Source organism: Engystomops pustulosus, chromosome 3, assembly GCF_040894005.1.
Source record: "Engystomops pustulosus chromosome 3, aEngPut4.maternal, whole genome shotgun sequence".
NCBI lineage: Eukaryota > Metazoa > Chordata > Amphibia > Anura > Leptodactylidae > Engystomops > Engystomops pustulosus.
This window is the reverse complement of record NC_092413.1, coordinates 125,975,526-125,988,441: the sequence shown is the minus strand read 5'-3', so window position 1 is coordinate 125,988,441 and position 12,916 is coordinate 125,975,526. Positions and strand designations below refer to the sequence as shown.

The window sequence follows — 12,916 nt, the reverse complement described above, 5'->3', positions numbered from 1 at the left end:
TACCCACACAGAGCAGCCCAGCATGCCCAGATGCCACACTTACGCCGTCGTTCTGTTTATGATAAGCATCCTTACTATCCCACAGTGCATAACATCCAATAGTATCCAAATAACCACCCTAATGTTTATTAAATATGTAATAGCTATCAAGATCTGTTTCTTCATTATACTAAGTTCTCCTCTTCTAAGTAAGTGAATCGCCCAGATGCTATGACTATTCTAATTAAGGCTTCATCCACTTCTATGTATCTGTATATGTATCTTGTATTTATGTGTAAATATGGATATGTGTATGACGTATGTATATATCCATGTGAATATTCTTCAGTGCATTCCCACAGTCATCTCACAAACGTGTTTATACACAATTTTTTAATCTTGGCATATTTTTTAAACTTGTTGTACCTTTCTATGTTATATAATCATATATACCGTATTATATTGATAACTTTAATCATTGGTTGTTCATACACAATGTTATCCTTCATTTATTAATTTCATACTTTCCCTTTATTACCTTTTTTGCTATTGTAACCTAATTTTTATATCTTTTAAATTTTTGTATGTACAGTTTCGGATCTAAACTTTGGCCTGCTGAAGACGCTGCTCCAGCATTGAAATGCGTTGCCTAAACATAAAAATGAAATATAATTTTAAGCCATTATCTTTTCATGTGTGGTATGTCTTTCTATAACCCCATTTTTTCTCTACACTTTCCAAGTTATCACTGGGTCACATCCCAGCTTGGGGCCAGACGCAGCAACCCAGCCCTATTTTCATTCTCTATTTTTCCTTTTTCACCTCCAGCTATTCAGGCCACGTACACATATTCAGACCCCCAAACCCAACATCTCTAGATATTTATGTACTTCACAGTACTATAATAGTTTATATAGTTTATATTAATTATTGTTTGGCAAATAATTAGTTATTCAAGCCATGTAATACCAGCTTATGTAACCCAACATATACTGGATATGTGCAATAAAAACACTAACTAGTATAAAGATTGAGGCTAAACTTCTGATTTACTTATGAATATGGAAATCTATTTTTAACATTGGGATTGTCATATACTGTTCTTTACACCACCATAAGCCCTCGTCCCCTCAGGGCCTGATGATTTTTCACGTTTTTAAATGTCAGTTAATTACATACCGTTTTTTCATTTATGATAAACCAAGTTATTTTGTATTTCGAAAAATAGATTTGCAAATAGTTTTTTGTATAGTTTTTAATGCATATTTTAGGCCTAAATCAAACAAACATAATGGAGACCGATATGTGGCTGCATATCGCTCCCCATTGCCATCTATGGCGCCCGGTCACCGTGTGCGTTGTTTCACCCTACCATGACCACGTATGGCGAAATATAAAACATGTCCTATATTTTACCCCGTTACGGTGGTTGCCCTGCGCTGCTCCATAGAGAGGGGAGGGGTGAGAAGCTGATGTACATTCCAATGTTAACACTTTTCTTGCAGAATTACCTGGCCTTGCTGGCTCCTTAGGTCTATTACAAAGGCACATCTAAAAACAAAGTTTGTATATGTTTATGTTGCTGTGTGAAACGATGCGGTTTGGATGGAGATCAATGGTATGTGGGCCTCCTGTGTAATTACAAGGAGACATACAATTTAGAGGAAGAAAAGATAGCTTAACACTTAACCTTGATTTTTATAGAACTTTGAAACACTGTCAAGGAAATGTAGTTACCCTGTACTTAGACAAGAGTTTGGAAACTTTTTGCACAGCTCTTTTATGTAGGAAAACCAAAGAAAATCAGCATAGACTATGCACTGTATATACTCGAGTATATGCAGAGTTTTTCAGCACTATTTTTGTGCTGAAAAAACCCCAGTCGGCTTATACTTAAGTATATAAATAAAATAACCTTACATACTTCCCCTGAGTGGAAGTGGGTAGAAATGGGTCCATGCACTCTGCTTGCGCACACGTCAACAGTGGTGACACATTTTCCCCAAATTGATCAAAAACAGTGCAAAAGGTCCAACCGTGCACCGGACCACCCCTTTTGGTGCACAATCCTTCTGTCTTGTCGGACACAGCGTAGCTGTGACACAAAACTGCCGCAAACGCTTTATAAACACACGTGCAAGCGATTTCTTCCTAGTGCAAAGTCAGACAGAAGACTGGTACAAAGGCTTTAATAAATGGGGGCATAATGTGTGCAAGGGCAAAGCTACAGGGAGGTAAGTACTGAGTTTAGATTTTATGATATAATGAGGTGCAGGGCATTTAATTACTGGGGAGGCTGCATTGGCATTTCATTACTGAGGGAGGTAGCATGGAGCATTTCATTACTGGGGGAGGCTGCATGGGACATATCATTACTGGGGTGCATAGGGCATTTTATTATTGGGGGAGAATTCAGAGCATTTCATTACAGGGGAAGGCTGCAGGGAATTACATTATGAGGGGAGGCTGCTGGGCAGTATATTACCGGCGGAGGCTGCTGGGCATTTCATCCTTTGGGGAGGCGGAATGGACATTTCATTACTGGGGATACTGCAGCTCATTTTATTACTGGGGAGACTTAAGTCAATGGGGGCTTATTAATCTAGCTCCTTGTCTACCTATTTATCTATATATCTTCTATCATACAATCAATCTCCTCTCTCTTCTACTGTATCCATCTCTCATATCTATCTATTTATCTATTTATCTATCTATTTATCTAGATATAATCTACTTTATATTTCTGCATCTATAAATCTATATCATCTTTCATTTTCTATCATCAATCTACCTATCATCTATCTATCTCCTATAAAAATCTCCTACAGTCCCATATTACAGATTGTCTTACCATACTACTGTATATAACTACAAAGTTTTATTATTGTGTAGGGCTAAAGGAAGCAATATTACTGAATGTGACTGTTCATAAAATAGTTTTATTTTGGGACCCCACTTTGTCTACAACTGACCCTGTCTGCAGCCCCTACATTCTCTGATTGAGTGAGTGCTAATACTGCTGACTCGGGAATCCTTGCACACAGTAGTTCATTTATTCATAAAATGAATCAAAATATTGCAGACAAAAGGGAAAAATTATATAATTCCATATTTTTTCTTGAAAATTCCAATATTTACTAAATTAGACAAATCATGAGAAATAGAAGCCGTAAAATCTAGTTTATGTATTGTTCTCATCACATAATTTCACAACAACATAATACTGATAAACATAATTACTACTGATACTAAACAGTTTCTTCCAGTATCCTGAAACATATGGCTAGCTAATAGCCATCATAGAGCATCAGCCTGAGCAGCCTAGTAACGTGTAGATAAGTAGATCAGGATAAAGGGACAGACCTGTACATGTAGGATCACATTCTGCACAGATCAGTGCTTGTCACTGCCCTCTGCCTGTGGGAAGCACTGCTGCATTAGCCAGATATAAGGAGGGCTGTACTCTCTGGTACCTTCACTTCACCTCCTACATTTATCCTCAAATGTCTCTTGGTGTAAGTCAGGCTTTCCAGCACTACCCTGTTACTCCCAGGCCCCCACTTTCTGCCTCCCCTCCTCTTGTATGTCCCTCCCCTCTACATGGGCTGGAGGTGCACTGAGTCCTGCTATTACCTCCAGGATTCAACCTCAGTGTCAGCACAGAGAGGGCATGAGGATCTGTCTGCCTGATGACTGGTGATCACCTATTCTTTACTAGGTAAGACTAGACCATAACCTCTGTAGCACCTGCATAAAAAAGCCACTTGCATGAAGGTTGATGCCTTGAGTATACAGCTGTATACAAAGAGGATGCTGATGTGACAGATGACAGCTTATGCTGCTGCACACTTTCCAGGAAACTAAACAGATGCAAATGTGTATCTATATCTCTCTATACAGAAATAGATGTGACTTGTGTCATTGGCTTGAGGTGTATTACAGTATCATAGTGATTACAGTTTGCTGATCATTGTATGAAATACTTTATCATTATTATTACTACCTGGCTGTAGGTAACTTAGTAAAAGTGTGCACAACCAAGTATCTCTGCAGCTCTCCTCTTCATGTGTTACTGTATCCTTGAATTCTTGTGTTCTGTAATCAATGATCTGGAAACAAATCAGTCTTGTAGTTTTAGGATATGACCCAAAAATGTGGTTCCCATATTAACTTCTCAATTCCTTATCCTCTCTCTACTAATTGCTGGAATTAAATCATAAGTCCTCCCTGGAAAAGGCTCTGCAACATATTAAATCAGGATTGTACACAGGGGGCTTAGTCTGGGAAGGTCATGGAAAGTTTTCCTTAAGGGCAATATTGGACAAATAATAACATGTGGACTGAATTGATATTATAGGTTATATACTCAGGTCTGTACACAGGTTCCATGGCTGATACCGGAGCTAAATTACTTTCATCTACCTGGATAGATCAGATTAATAGAATACCCAAATCCTAATGCTTATCCAGTGGTTTGGAAACACCCAGTCTAATGTTATGATGTATTGGATATGCACATAATTCAGTAACCTGAAATTATTTCAGCTAATGTAGAAAAGATAGATTGCTGAAGAGCATGAGCAGAGACATTGTAGCCTTGCAGCCCTGAGGTCCTGGGTTCACCAAGAGCAACGTCTACATGAGTAGTTCATTGTGCATGTGTCTAGGGTTTCTCCAATTGTCCCAAAAATATATTAAAGGTAACATGGATGGAATTAAAACTAGTGAATGTTGAATTCAATGACTACCCAGTTTCACAACTTTCTGAACATCGTGTGTGCCACATTGTTGGAAGTGATGATCAGTCATTAAAAATAAAAAACAAAAATAATTCACAAATGGGTTAAGGATATAGTATGAAAACTAGTCTGATGTACAGTAGACTGGTGCAGAGGTTATATGGTTACTTTCTGCCACCTACTGGATGTATCTAGCATTACATAATAGAGAAACCATAATGAAAATCAGGATACATTAATCCGGCTTTCCCCATATGCCACATAACTTCAACAAATTCAGTAGCGGTGTACACAAACTAAAACGACGACATGGTCTTTGTAGTCTCCACAGCCAAAGTGGTTTGCAGGATACAGAATTCTTCTAAGAACAAACAATTGCAGAGTATGCAAATGTTTCTTTTAGTTTGGCCAGCTGTATTACACCACAATACTTCAGTCCCTGCATGTAAACTCCAGCAGCTTGTTCTCATCCCAGGCATGCTGCTATTTACCAGAATTTATGTTACATGGCCCAGTATTTTCTTGGCTACAATTTTGTTCCTATTTCATGTAAATTGCATACAATAATGAAGAAACTCAGTGATGGATGATATGTCTGACAACCTCAGAGTAAAGTATTTGGGGTTTGCAAGGGAGTGAGAGAAGTCTGGAATATTTCACTGAGTCTACTAACATTACTTAGATTCCCACCAGCACTTAGGTCCCTAATATGCTTGACATTAAGACAGACCCTGCATTATGTGTCTTGTGCACCAGAGTGCTGATGACTTGTCGTGGGGTATTAGTATAGAAGTGTCACTTGTCTGCCATTAGGTGGGTTTATAAATGTCTTGCACAGTGACCTGGGATCACCTAAAACACACAACATGAAGTTAGATATAGTTCAGGCTACATTAAAAGGGACCAGCTTTTTACCTAAAATAGCACCCTGCCTCAGGTAAGGTATGAATTTCCTTTGTAGTATTTTTTGTTTTATGTGGAAAGTCAACTGTTTACCTGTTAATGATCTTTTGAGCAGAAAAAGTCACTTTTTGCCCGAGATGCTGAAAGACTGAAGGGGAAGCATCATTTTAGATGTCCATATTAGATTGCATATCATAGCTATATAGTATTTAGTACCCTGCTTTTAAGATATCCTACCTAAATGTACTGTTAGTTTAGTGTGGTTACAGCTGGTGACAGGTCCCCTTTAATGTATAAGTGGGAATATGTAGCAATGCCAATGTTGGATACTAACACAGAAATTGAGTATGCATTTGTTTTGGCACACAATCGTTCAGTGTATGTAACTGGCTATTTGTCTATGTAGTGTGCTAAATAGTAAGCTACAGACTGCAAATGATAGACACAACAGAAAAAGAGCAAGGGAAGGGTTAATACTTTGTATATGTAAAACAGACATGATTTATGTATGTTTGTATGTATGTTTTGTTTGGAAATTACTTATTTTAATGTATTTTTGTTTCTAGGTCAGTAGCATCGGGCAGAATGCATCTCCTACATCTGGCACTCCTCCTCCTCTCTACTCTGATGCCAATTATCAGCAGGGCAGATGATGAAGTTGAGGAGGGCTTCAAGTGGCACATCCAGGAAATCCCTCAAATTGTCAATTCAGAGGTTATCCAGCTTAGCAGCCCTAGGTTTCAAGCAGAACCGCTACAGGAACTCCATGGAACTTGTGGAATTGAATGCCAAAAGAACATCCCACCCCCAACTCAGGATGAGCTTGAAAACTACCTTTCTTATGAAACCATGTTTGACAATGGTACACGCATCATTACTAAAGTAAAGTTTAATCTGCCTGTCAGCAGTAATCAGACCAGTTCTTCTGTAAAACATACCCTACGAAGAAAGAGGCAGATTTATGGCACAGACAGTCGCTTCAGTATATCTGACAAGCATTTTATGACCAACTATCCATTTAACACTGCAGTTAAGCTGTCTTCTGGCTGCAGTGGTGTCCTTGTTTCACCCAAACACGTGCTAACATCAGCCCATTGTGTACATGATGGCACAGATTACATCAAGAATACCAGCAAGTTGAGGGTCGGTATTCTTAAAATCAGAACCAAGAGGGGAGGCAAAAGACGCAGGGGTGACAAGAAAAACCGAGAAAACCCACCTACTGATGCAGATGCAAGCATAGCAAAGAAGGGCAGAAGAAAGCAAAAAAAGCCCATACAGAAAAGGTCTGCACCAGAGGACACAGAGCAGCCACAGCAGAGATCTAGTACAGACAAGAGCTCCATGGCTGGAAAACCTTCCTTCCAGTGGACAAGAGTCAAAGCCATTCAGATTCCCAAAGGCTGGTTCAAGGATGTATCAAAAAACATGACCCTGGACTATGACTATGCAGTTCTGGAACTTAAACGCCCACAGAAAAAGAAATACATGGAGCTTGGAATAAGTCCTGAGATCAATAAGATGCCTGGCAGTAGAGTGCACTTCTCCGGATTTGATGATGACAGGCCAGGCCAGTTAGTCTACCGTTTTTGCAGTGTGTCGGTGGAATCTAATGAGCTGTTTTATCAGTACTGTGATGCAGAACCTGGATCTAGTGGTTCTGGTATTTACATCCGTCTCAAAGAACCAAATAAGAAAAAGTGGAAGCGGAAAATCATTGCAGTCTATTCAGGCCATCAGTGGGTGGAAGTTGGTGCTGAGCAGCAGGATTACAATGTAGCTATAAGAATTACTCCACTCAAATATGCACAGATATGTCTCTGGATACATGGCAACAATGCTGAATGTTCTCATGGTTGAACCGTTTCCAAATTTCTACCTGAAACATATGGAAGCAAAGTTCCACAGAAACTTATTTAAGGCTTTGAAGGTTCAATGCAGATTTTTAGGACATGCACTATAAAAGGTGAATTCCAGTGCTTGTTCTAGTAAAACATCAATGATTGTAATATAGAAAACTAAAGAAGGAACACCGCAACCTACATGAATGAAAGGAATTCTATAATGTAGATATTTATTGGAAAATAGACAACTCAGGACTCCCCTTACATGCAAATTGTTTTAGAAAACTTACAGAGATGTTTGCAGAGATCGGAAGAAATCACTTTGCATTGAGACTTGTTTTGTTATTGTAGAAATCAACCAACGCAAGACAAGAGAAGAAGATCTTGGTGTACATCACATGGCAAGAAATGAAATACAAACCATCTTGTACTGATGCTTGCCCCTGAATTACTGGCACATGCTGTATGGGACATGGTAACTTATGTGGATAATGCACAGTATTGTTAGAACCCCCACATAGTTTGTAAAGCATATTCATTCCACATAGTGTTTCTCACTGCCAGAACTCTGTAAGGTTATTTGGACCCTAAGTAAAAGTGCCGTTTGGACTAATGTCAGGTATTATTATTCCCAGGTATAGTAGCTAGACTTGTTTTATTAAATGCTTGCGATTGGAAAATCATAGAGATATGGTGGATGTGCCAAGAAGTAAAGGTGATCTGACAGAAGGCCCCAATCCCATATATTTTACACCCATCTTATGGGGTGTCTATGGGGTGAATACAGAACCCTACTCTCCTGGAGAAAGCAATATGTAAGGAATATATGTTCCTTTACTGGAAGAGAGCAACTTCCCAAGTTAGAGATATGAAGGAAGAATGCCCAAGTATAAGCAATCAGTGATTGAGACCGAAGTCTTGTACATGGTCATTTAACAGAGAACGAATAATGACCACAGGATACTCAATATGATTTATACTGTACTACCCTGTATGCAATGCAATTACTACAGTGTAGGGAGCAAAGCAGTATGTCTCTAGTGGAGATCCATCAGAAGAAAGATTTCTGAGGAGAGAAACTGATAATGACACATATGATTTGTGTCAATGCATAGATGTTATTTACCACATATCTCAATGCCCCTTCATATAAATAGAATTGTAAAAGCCTTGTAGGACGTAGATGAGAATTAGGAATGAATCATGGTGAAGGAGTCAGATTCTTCTGGAATTCATTGGCTGTAAGGATGTAATTTCATATAATCATATCCAAGGTTTGAAAAATACTTTAAAGGGTTCACAATTTTGATGTTTTTTCTGCTCAATAAAGTACTGTCTGCTCCAACCCACAGCCAAGCATAGTTTAGAGAAGTTTCTGTACCAGAAAGGCTAATAAGCCTCTCGTCAGAAGGTCGTCCTAAGCTGAAGCAGACATACGGACCACACCCATCTAACAGGAGATCCAAAAATAATAATATTTTTTGATCTTGAATACTATGCCGTTATCAGTGGAGTGGCACCCATTAAAGAATGCAAGGAGTTGAAGTCTATAGGTGGTGAAAGTTCCCCTTTAAGTCTGGACATAAACAATTACAAATATAATATGACATAATGTACAATATCGCCATCTGACACTCCACAATTATGTTTGTTTGGTTAAAGGACAGTATATAAGTTACAAATGAACCGTAGATCCTCATGTAAAACTTTAATACGTCCCACTTCTGTTAGAAAATACACTCAGTTTGAACAAGGGGTAATTTTCTTCATAATCATCAAAAACCTGTACAAAACTTATGGGTTTTGGAGCAGATTTCAAATCCAATCCACATAACTGTAGGGGGGAACAGGTGCAAGTCTTTCCAGCGGCTATACAGATAGATAATGGTATAGAGCCTAAAATATGTCTAATAATTAGTGTCTTTCTTTCGGAGAGAGCCAACCCACTCTCCTTTTTACCAAAGTCATCTAACTGCAGATTTATTGTGTCAGTCCAGATGTGCCTCACTTACTTTACTGAATACTCTGTTATAGTCCAGTATGATGTTGCTTCCTGTGTACCATTTAGTCTAGAAAATATGGCCGACATGAAGTACATATGTCAGAGACCAAAGATAGCTGTGTGGATATGGCCTCAAATGGGATGTCCAAGACATGAAAAATATGGCTGCTTTCTCCATAAACAATGCCACCCCTGACCATGGGTAGAGCATTGTACTGAAGCTTAGCTACATTCATTTCTATACAGCGGAGTTTCTCTATGGGAACAAACTAGGGTAAGGTACAGCATTGTTTTTGGAAGAAAGCTACCAAGTTTTTCCAAAGTTTGTACACCCCCTTAAGGTTATTTCAGATGTGAGGAAACTTACATAGTTTTAGTATAAGGACACCTGCACACTATTGTCTGTATGTCAGCTCGATCCAACAGACTGTACACCTGGCACAGAAGGAGTCATTGCATTATACTGAAATATGATGTCTGGACTTCAGGTCTGCCGGACGGTCTGCAATTCAAGGAATCAGACCACCATATGGGCTGCACAAGATTGTGTACAGGAGGCCTAATGCAAATGAATGAGGGTTGCAATTCATAACCCATACTCAATGGAAATACCTGCATGGACTTCAAAGGATTGCAAAGGATTTTCTGGCCTCTAAACTTCCATCTCTGTAGATAATAATTAAACTGTAAAAAGTTGCTACATTAGGGACTTTTGTGCTCTCTACTAAGTTTGCATAAAATGTGCTTTTATCTTTATGTCCTGAATCAGTCATTGAATAATTTCATTGATATTCTAAGAACAGTGGTTTCCCGCAGTATCATTTCCAGCCCTAAGATGCCATGCTATACTATTGGAACTGACTTGTTTCCACTGATGATTTGTGCATGAAGGTTTTATATGTTGCTAATTAGGACACATACACATAAGAGCATCAGACATATACTGTAAGGAATGGTTATGGTGCTAAATATGTTGAGCCATTCATTAAAGATATGTTGAATAATAAGTGGAGCTTATTTACTTAACTGTCATGAGACACATGACACACTTTGCTAATGTCAGTGAAAAGAGCAACAATGAAACAACATAAATGGATTCTTCTAATTCTACTGGTTTATTATTTCGCAGTATGGGCCCAGTTCACATCTCTGCTAGGTCTTCAGTAATTTCCTTCAATTATATTGAGACAAAACTAGCAATGGGTGAAGAATCGCTGGAAGACTTTCATATCTTCCGTGTTGGACCTCTCCTGGTTTTGGCTCACAATAATTGAAGACCTATTGGAGATGTGAACTAGGCTTTAGGCATTGTCGATATTTGTTTATTGGACTGCACTCATAATAGAGCACGTTACAATGCACACAACTCATGGGCTGTGTAGTAGAGAATTGCAGCATGTATTAATAAAATATGTCCAATGATTATATACAGTTGAAATCATAAGTCACTAAAAGACACCTATGCATGTTTTTCTCACTATCTGACATGAAATCAGAATAAACCTTTGCTGTTTTAGGTCCATTAGGATTACCAAAATTATTTAGAATTGTCAAACGTTTGCATAGGAGTAACATTACTATGCCTTAACATAATCATATGGGTTGTCCCAAATTATTTAATGTCTATGGAAGTTTCTGATTTATTTATTGGCAGTTAATGAAATACACACCTGTGGCTGTATTATATTGCACACAATGCTTCTTCGTGTAAAATCACAGGAAAGTCTAAATAAATCAGCTAAGATATCAGGAAGAGAATTGTGGACTTGCACAAGTTTGGTTCATTCTTAGGTGCAATTCCTAAAATCGTGAATGTGCCTCGTCAATCTGTATAGACAATTATACACAAGTAAAGGCAAGATGGGAATGTCCAGCCATCATCTCAATAAGGAAAGAGATGGCTTCAGCGCACCAGAGTGTAAGCAAAAGTTCCATGAACGCAAGAATAAGCTCTTGTGAAGATGCTCACTGAAGCCGGTAAGAGTGTGTCATTAATCAAAATTAAATGAGTACTCTATTGACACGGGCTGAATGGCCACTCTGCAAGGAAGAAGCCATTACTCCAAAAGAAAAGCCAGATTAATGTTTGCAGATGCACGCAAAGGAAAATAGACCTTAAAGGGGTTGTCTGAGAGTTAGAAAAAATAACAAGGTGGTTAGGGGGCTGCACAATCAAACAAACATGTTTTACCTCCTCCTGCGCCACAGTCCCTGCTGTGCTCATGTTTGTTTCCAGGGGCAAGGAAGCTCCGCTTCAACAGCTTCCAACTTCCCTTCTCGCTATTTTTCTAACTTGACAACCCCCTTAACTTATGGAGACTTGTCCTGTGGTCTGACGAAACTAAAATGTAACTGTTTGGCCATAATGACTAATGTTATGTTTGGAGGTAAAAGGGGAGAAGCTTGAAAGCATGAGAACACCATCCCAACAGTGAAACTCGGGGGAGGCAGCAACATGTTGTGTGTTTGTTTTGCTGTATTAGGGACTGATGCATATAAAATAGATGGCATCATGAGAAACGAACAGTATGGGGCACATTCACTACCTGTGTAGTGTGCTGGGGGCGCCAGATTCAGGATTTCTGCCGCACATTCATCATGAATCTGGGGCCCCCTGTACAGCTGCGATAGTATGCTCCACTTTTTTGGTGCACAGTTTGGGGTGTGCAGCACAATTCTGTCAGACTTTGCATATTAAATCTGGCACATGGTCCGACTGAGCACCGGAACACCCCTTTATTTGTGTTACATGAAAAGGATTGCTTGCGACACAATTGTGGTGCAGGCACTTCTTAAATACCCGTGCAAGCAGTTTGCACCAAAAAGAACGTGCAAAGTCCACCAGAAAACTGTTGCACGTCCTTAAGCACACAACTGTAGGGGGAAGTATGTATGGCCGGAAGCTTCCGGACATATATACATCCCCCATAGACCAGCAATGGCCGCACGGAGTGATACGGTGCCGTACGTGTCCGGTCTTTCCCTGTATATCAGTGTGCATGTAGCCTTTGTAAATGTGCCCCAATGTGTCAATACTGAAGCGACTTCTTAAGACATCAGCCAGGGCATTAAAACTTGGACACAAAATGGGTCTTCCAAATGGACAATTACCCAAAGCATACTGCAAAACTGGTTACAAAGTGGTTTAAAAGGAAATCAACCACTGAAAATAACAAAAAAAAGGCTATAAATACTTACCTCCGCTCATCTTCACCTTGATCCTGGTGCTGTCCGTCGCCAAGCTTGACACACTGGGAACAAACTAGAAAACAAACTTAAAGTTAGCAGCACAGAGTGCGAGGACAAGAAGTCCGGTACTCCAGACTGCTTTGTTATGCGCACCGCCACTTCCCTTTTGGTCATCTCAAGCCCTGATCTCAATCCTGTTGAAAATGTATTGGCTAAGCTGAAAAGGCAGATGCGAGCAAGGCGGCTACAAACATGACTTA

At 39.3% G+C, this 12,916-nt stretch overlaps 1 protein-coding gene across 2 annotated transcripts; it reads left to right on the top strand.

Annotated features, from left to right (window-relative positions):
* Positions 1-3,451: 3,451 nt before the first annotated feature.
* On the top strand, positions 3,452-10,892 carry PRSS35 (serine protease 35). 2 transcript variants are annotated; one of them, XR_011854215.1, is made up of 3 exons: positions 3,452-3,697; positions 6,188-9,778; positions 9,809-10,892. XR_011854215.1 is itself a non-coding variant. In XM_072142032.1 (2 exons), the coding sequence occupies exons 1-2, from the start codon at positions 3,669-3,671 to the stop codon at positions 7,479-7,481; spliced, it is 1,323 nt and encodes a 440-aa protein (XP_071998133.1). In that variant the 5' UTR covers positions 3,452-3,668; the 3' UTR covers positions 7,482-10,892. The 2 variants fall into 2 exon arrangements, 1 of the variants encoding a protein (XP_071998133.1); XM_072142032.1 differs by having other exon boundaries at positions 6,188-10,892.
* Positions 10,893-12,916: the final 2,024 nt, after the last annotated feature.

Coding starts and splice junctions, on each gene's coding strand:
- PRSS35 (XM_072142032.1), top strand. CDS start 3,669: ATGACTGGTGATCACCTATTCTTTACTAG. Junction 3,698..6,187: donor GATCACCTATTCTTTACTAG/GTAAGACTAGAC, acceptor TTTTGTTTCTAG/GTCAGTAGCATCGGGCAGAA.